General features: G+C 45.9%; 1 protein-coding gene across 1 annotated transcript in view; it reads left to right on the top strand.

The window, feature by feature from the left end:
- Positions 1 to 7,617, top strand: part of arap2 (ArfGAP with RhoGAP domain, ankyrin repeat and PH domain 2) — a 230,983-nt gene that overhangs the window by 43,647 nt on the left and 179,719 nt on the right. The window contains exon 8 of the mRNA XM_036958269.2: positions 6,701 to 6,821. Within this exon, the coding sequence (XP_036814164.2) occupies positions 6,701 to 6,821 (121 nt within the window). The remainder of the gene's footprint in view (positions 1 to 6,700; positions 6,822 to 7,617) is intronic.

The following is a 7,617-nucleotide window of genomic DNA, read 5'->3' as shown; positions in this document are numbered from 1 at the left end:
ACTGCGGTTAGGGACACTGTGGTGTTAGGGACACTGCGGTTAGGGACACTGTGCGGTTAGGGACACTGTGGTGTTAGGGACACTGTGGTGTTAGGGACACTGTGCGGTTAGGGACACTGTGGTGTTAGGGACACTGTGGGATTAGGGACACTGTGGGATTAGGGACACTGTGGGGTTAGGGACACTGGGATTAGGGACACTGTGGGGTTAGGGACACTGTGGGATTAGGGACACTGTGGGGTTAGGGACACTGTGCGGTTAGGGACACTGTGGGGTTAGGGACACTGTGGGGTTAGGGACACTGTGGTGTTAGAGACACTGCGGTTAGGGACACTGTGCGGTTAGGGACACTGGTGTTAGGGACACTGTGATGTTAGGGACACTGCAGTTAGGGACACTGTGCGGTTAGGGACACTGCGGTTAGGGAAACTGTGGGGTTAGGGACACTGTGGTGTTAGGGACACTGCGGTTAGGGACACTGTGGGGTTAGGGACACTGCAGTTAGGGGCACTGTGGTGTTAGGGACACTGTGGGGTTATTTCTGTAATTATTGCATCTGACTTTTCCTAAATATTCAGGATTCCCACACGTTTCTGGTTGCAGGGAAGAAAGAAGAAGGAAAAACACCCTTGGAGTCTACCAATGCATTATGGGAAACTTTTATCAACTTTACACAACTTTTCCTACTTTCACTCCTTCCATCTCTCTCATCCCCCTCTGTCATCATCACCCCCTACCTAGTTCTAAGGCTCTCCAATGTTCCCAGACTAAAGTAATCACCACCCTATGGTCTCCAGGCTGTGTGATATCATCAGTGGCGTGGGAGAGTTGAGAGAGTGGCGTTCTCAACTTCTCACTCCGCCTCCCCCGAGGGTTTCCCTAGACGACGATAAGTGTCAATCACCTCCTTTCGTCAGATTTCGTCAACCTCTGACTCTCAGACATATAGGAGCCTCCAGGGGCCGAACGGGGCCCTCAACAGAACCCTTGGGGGGCGATCTTATGTCACATGTGAACCTGTCTGTCAGTTTTTGAAAGCGCTAGCCCCAAAGCTAGGATTTGGTGTGTGTGTGTGTGTGTGTGTGTGTGTGTGTGTGTGTGTGTGTGTGTGTGTGTGTGTGTGTGTTGAGGCAAAGGGGATGAGTGATCCGTCTGGCTGTCTGTGTGTTACTGCAAAGCCCCTTAATGCATAAATCTCTCTCTCTCTTCCTAACACCTCACTGCTCTTTATCTGAGCGTTTGTTTTTTCACTGTTTTTAGAATATATAAATGTACATGGTATACAGTCTATTTATTAATAAATATATCAATGTTCATGGTATACAGTCTATTTATTAATACATATAGTGCCTTGCAAAAGTATTCGGCCCCCTTGAACTTTGCGACCTTTTGCCACATTTCAGGCTTCAAACATAAAGATATAAAACTGTATTTTTTTGTGAAGAATCAACAACAAGTGGAACACAATCATGAAGTGGAACGACATTTATTGGATATTTCAAACTTTTTTAACAATTCAAAAACTTAAAAATTGGGCGTGCAAAATTATTCAGCCCCTTTACTTTCAGTGCAGCAAACTCTCTCCAGAAGTTCAGTGAGGATCTCTGAATGATCCAATGTTGACCTAAATGACTAATGATGATAAATACAATCCACCTGTGTGTAATCAAGTCTCCGTATAAATGCACCTGCACTGTGATAGTCTCAGAGGTCCGTTAAAAGCGCAGAGAGCATCATGAAGAACAAGGAACACACCAGGCAGGTCCGAGATACTGTTGTGAAGAAGTTTAAAGCCGGATTTGGATACAAAAATATTTCCCGAGCTTTAAACATCCCAAGGAGCACTGTGCAAGCGATAATATTGAATTGGAAGGAGTATCAGACCACTGCAAATCTACCAAGACCTGGCCGTCCCTCTAAACTTTCAGCTCATACAAGGAGAAGACTGATCAGAGATGCAGCCAAGAGGCCCATGATCACTCTGGATGAACTGCAGAGATCTACAGCTGAGGTGGGAGACTCTGTCCATAGGACAACAATCAGTCGTATATTGCACATATCTGGCCTTTATGGAAGAGTTGCAAGAAGAAAGCCATTTCTTAAAGATATCCATAAAAAGTGTTGTTTAAAGTTTGCCACAAGCCACCTGGGAGACACACCAAACATGTGGAAGAAGGTGCTCTGGTCAGATGAAACCAAAATGGAACTTTTTGGCAATAATGCAAAACGTTATGTTTGGCGTAAAAGCAACACAGCTCATCACCCTGAACACACCATCCCCACTGTCAAACATGGTGGTGGCAGCATCATGGTTTGGGCCTGCTTTTCTTCAGCAGGGACAGGGAAGATGGTTAAAATTGATGGGAAGATGGATGGAGCCAAATACAGGACCATTCTGGAAGAAAACCTGATGGAGTTTGCAAAAGACCTGAGACTGGGACGGAGATTTGTCTTCCAACAAGACAATGATCCAAAACATAAAGCAAAATCTACAATGGAATGGTTCAAAAATAAACATATCCAGGTGTTAGAATGGCCAAGTCAAAGTCCAGACCTGAATCCAATCGAGAATCTGTGGAAAGAACTGAAAACTGCTGTTCACAAATGCTCTCCATCCAACCTCACTGAGCTCAAGCTGTTTTGCAAGGAGGAATGGGAAAAAATGTCAGTCCCTCGATGTGCAAAACTGATAGAGACATACCCCAAGCGACTTACAGCTGTAATCGCAGCAAAAGGTGGCGCTACAAAGTATTAACTTAAGGGGGCTGAATAATTTTGCACGTCCAACTTTTCAGTTTTTGATTTGTTAAAAAAGTTTGAAATATCCAATAAATGTCGTTCCACTTCATGATTGTGTCCCACTTGTTGTTGATTCTTCACAAAAAATTACAGTTTTATATCTTTATGTTTGAAGCCTGAAATGTGGCAAAAGGTCGCAAAGTTCAAGGGGGCCGAATACTTTTGCAAGGCACTGTATATCAATGTTCATGGTATACAGTCTATTTATTAATACATATATCAATGTTCATGGTATACAGTCTATTTATTAATAAATATATACATTTTCATGGTATACAGTCTATTTATTAATAAATATATACATTTTCATGTTATACAGTCTATTTATTAATAAATATATACATTTTCATGGTATACAGTCTATATATTTATAAATATATCAATGTATGTGGTATACAGCCTATTTATGAAGTAGTGTTACTCCCTCTTTTTCAAAAAAAATATTTACACCTTTTACAACATTTGTTTGTTTATTTTATATAATTAACAGAATCACATTTAAGACCTAAAAGTGAAGTCATGGCTAATGAAGTTCCAGCATCTAATTTTCTTATTGTTGTCAAGGGAAATTTCCACACAGTTCCATCGTATCACCAGTTGGTGTCACTATTACTCCACTGATATGTTCCAGGGTGTTGGTTGGTTGGTCTGAAGCACCAGATTGACAATGAGTGTTTGCTGTAGGAGCTTTTCTGTCCAGCCACATGCACACTCTGTCATTGAAGGCTTTCAGGTCCGTAGTAGAGGTGTGTTAATTGCTTTCCTGAAGCATGTGACAAATTCTGACACACACACTATGATTCACACATACACTCCTTAACATAAATACATATGCACATGACAACATGTCACTCCCGTTATCCAAACAATACACGGCTTGAAAAGTGTAGAAGGGTAAGAACAAGAACAAGTGAGAGAACAACACAGGAAAGAGAAGACCAAGTGAGAGAACAACACAGGAAAGGAAAGAGAAGAACAAGTGAGAGAACAACACAGGAAAGGAAAGAGAAGACCAAGTGAGAGAACAACACAGGAAAGGAAAGAGAAGACCAAGTGAGAGAACAACACAGGAAAGGAAAGAGAAGACCAAGTGAGAGAACAACACAGGAAAGGAAAGAGAAGACCAAGTGAGAGAACAACACAGGAAAGAGAAGAACAAGTGAGAGAACAACACAGGAAAGAGAAGAACAAGTGAGAGAACAACACAGGAAAGAGAAGAGAAGGATGAGTGAGATAACAACACAGGAAAGAGAAGAGAAGGATGAGTGAGAGAACAACACAGGAAAGAGAAGAACAAGTGAGATAACAACACAGGAAAGAGAAGAACAAGTGAGAGAGTAACATGGGAAAGAGAAGAACAAGTGAGAGAACAACATGGGAAAGAGAAGAACAAGTGAGAACAACATGGGAAAGAAGAACAAGTGAGAGAACAACACAGGAAAGAGAAGAGAAGGATGAGTGAGATAACAACACAGGAAAGAGAAGAACAAGTGAGAACAACACAGGAAAGAGAAGAGAAGGATGAGTGAAAGAACAACATGGGAAAGGAAAGAGAAGGATGAGTGAAAGAACAACACAGGAAAGAGAAGAGAAGGATGAGTGAAAGAACAACATGGGAAAGGAAAGAGAAGGATGAGTGAGATAACAACATGGGAAAGGAAAGAGAAGGATGAGTGAGATAACAACACAGGAAAGGAAAGCGAAGGATGAGTGAGATAACAACATGGGAAAGGAAAGAGAAGGATGAGTGGAGCAGATAGTGGAGGAAGATCGAAGCGAGGGAGCGAGAGACAGAGGAGTGCAGGAGAGATGGAGCGAGTTGTAATGTATAAGGTGTGTCCGTTATCTTGACTGAGAGAGAGGAAGGCCTTGTTTCTTCCAAGGCATTCCTCTGGGCCTAGCTGTCAAAACACACTGTATCTGCTCACTGTTTTGACCACAACTTCTGTTGATCTCTGAATCAACAGCCCCTTCCTCCCTCCGTCACTCCATCATAGTATTTACAGATGACGCTGAACGTCCTCTTCCACATGACCCAAAAACCGTCATTATAACAATGAATTTCATCTATATCACATTACACCTAATGCCGCTTAGTGCTGATAATTGAGTCGTTCGTTCCCATTTGCGTTTATATTCCCATCTCCCCATACTCCATCTAAATGGAGACGGAAAGAGCGAGAGAGAGAGAGAGAGAGAATCGGAGCAAAAGTGAGAGACACAGAGAGGAGGGGAGAACCAGAGAGAAGTGGAGGTAAAGAGAGCGAGAGAGAGAGAGAGAGAGAATCGGAGCAAAAGTGAGAGACACAGAGAGGAGGGGAGAACCAGAGAGAAGTGGAGGTAAAGAGAGCGAGAGAGAGAGAGAGAGAGAATCGGAGCAAAAGTGAGAGACACAGAGAGGAGGGGAGAACCAGAGAGAAGTGGAGGTAAAGAGAGCGAGAGAGAGAGAGAGAGAGAATCGGAGCAAAAGTGAGAGACACAGAGAGGAGGGGAGAACCAGAGAGAAGTAGAGGTAAAGAGAGCGAGAGAGAGAGAGAGAGAGAATCGGAGCAAAAGTGAGAGACACAGAGAGGAGGGGAGAACCAGAGAGAAGTGGAGGTAAAGAGAGCTTTATTAAAAGTTCAAAGTTCACAGCCCTATGGTGACTCAGTGCTACTATACTAAAGGAGAGGTGCTCCGTGTCAGTAATTTGGCTGTTAAAATCCCACCTTCATTTTCGTTCTGCGACCAATCTTCTGGTAGGGCTGCAGGTACACTACACGGACAAAAGTGTGTGGACACCCCTTCAAATGAGTGGATTCAACTATTTCAGTCACACCCGCAGCTGACAGGAGTATAAAATTGTGCACTCAGCCCTGCAATCTCCTTAGAAAAACATTGGCAGTAGAATGGTCCGTATGGAAGAGCTCAGTGACTTTCAACGTGGCACCGTCACATGATGCCGCCTTCCCAACAATTCAGTTTGTCAAGTTTCTGCCCTGCTAGAGCTAGCCTGGTCAGCTGTCAGTGCTGTTATTGTGACGTGGAAATGTCTAGGAGCAACAACGGCTCAATCGTGAAGTGGTAGGCCACAAAAGCTCACTGAACGGGACTGCATCTTGGCCATGTTCTGTTATAATCTCCACCCGGCACAGCCAGAAGAGGACTGGCCACTCCACATAGCCTGGTTCCTCTTAAGGTTTCTTCCTAGGTTTTGGCCTTTCTATGGAGTTTTTCCTAGCCACCATGCTTCTACATCTGCATTGCTTGCTGTTTGGGGTTTTAGGCTGGGTTTCTGTACAGCACTTTGAGATATCAGCTGATGTAAGAAGGGCTATATAAATACATTTGATTTGCTCGCTCTTTCTCACTGTCTCTCTTTCTCTCTCTCAAATGTGTCTACCTCACTCTCTCCAGAAAGGAGGAGTCCCTGACTAATTCTTTATTGGGCTGTATGTGATAGGATCCAGAAATAGGGTTGTATGTCAGGTCACTAACTAAATTAAAAAAATGTCCTGAGGGAGTGAATGAGGTTTCTGGTCACCCCTCCAACTCATTCTATCCCTTCTCCCCACACATAAACGCATGCATGCCCCCACCCACCCGCCCTCCCTGCACACACACACTACAATACAATACAGTTTCAGGTCAGATAATCAGATTCAGGTCAACTCTTTTGGGGGGGGGGGGGGGGGGGGTGAGAGAGATACACACAGAGAGAGTGAGAGTGAGAGAGTGAGAGAGACAGAGAGAGAGAGAGTGAGAGTGTGAGAGCGTGTGTGAGAGAGAGAGAGAGAGAGACAGAGAGAGAGTGAGAGAGAGAGAGAGAGAGAGAGAGTGTGTGTGTGTGTGTGATGTGGGTGCACCTTAACGTCTCACTATGCTCCTTCTGAAGCCTCTTTGTCTCTGTGTCTTCCTACAGGAGATGTACTCTAAAGGCCTGATCCCGTGCAGTGTGATGAAGCAGGTGCGAGGGCAGGGGGACAACCGCTTCGAAGTGGTCACCTCCCTCAGGATCTTTGTGTTTCGGCTGGAGAGGGAAGGTAAACAGGAGCGCACCTTACACCTCGGCCCTTACACCTCGCTCCTTACACCTCGGCACTTACACCTCACTCCTTACACCTCGGCCCTTACACCTCGGCCCTTACACCTCGGCCCTTACACCTCGGCCCTTACACCTCGGCCCTTACACCTCGGCCCTTACACCTCGGCCCTTACACCTCGGCACTTACACCTCGGCCCTTACACCTCGGCCCTTACACCTCGGCCCTTACACCTCGGCCCTTACACCTCGGCCCTTACACCTCGACCCTTACACCTCGGCACTTACACCTCGGCCCTTACACCTCGGCCCTTACACCTCGGCACTTACACCTCGACCCTTACACCTCGACCCTTACACCTCGGCCCTTACACCTCGGCCCTTACACCTCGGCCCTTACACCTCGACCCTTACACCTCGGCCCTTACACCTCGGCCCTTACACCTCGACCCTTACACCTCGGCCCTTACACCTCGGCCCTTACACCTCGGCCCTTACACCTCGACCCTTACACCTCGGCCCTTACACCTCGGCACTTACACCTCGGCCCTTACACCTCGACACTTACACCTCGACCCTTACACCTCGGCCCTTACACCTCGGCCCTTACACCTCGACCCTTACACCTCGGCCCTTACACCTCGGCACTTACACCTCGGCCCTTACACCTCGACACTTACACCTCGGCCCTTACACCTCGACCCTTACACCTCGGCCCTTACACCTCGGCACTTACACCTCGGCCCTTACACCTCGGCACTTACACCTCGGCCTTACACCTCGGCCCTTACACCTCG

The sequence above is a fragment of the Oncorhynchus mykiss genome, chromosome 21 (genome assembly GCF_057628025.1).
Source record: "Oncorhynchus mykiss isolate SJ-2025 chromosome 21, ASM5762802v1, whole genome shotgun sequence".
Classification (NCBI taxonomy): domain Eukaryota; kingdom Metazoa; phylum Chordata; class Actinopteri; order Salmoniformes; family Salmonidae; genus Oncorhynchus; species Oncorhynchus mykiss.
This window is presented reverse-complemented; position numbering and strand designations above follow the sequence as displayed.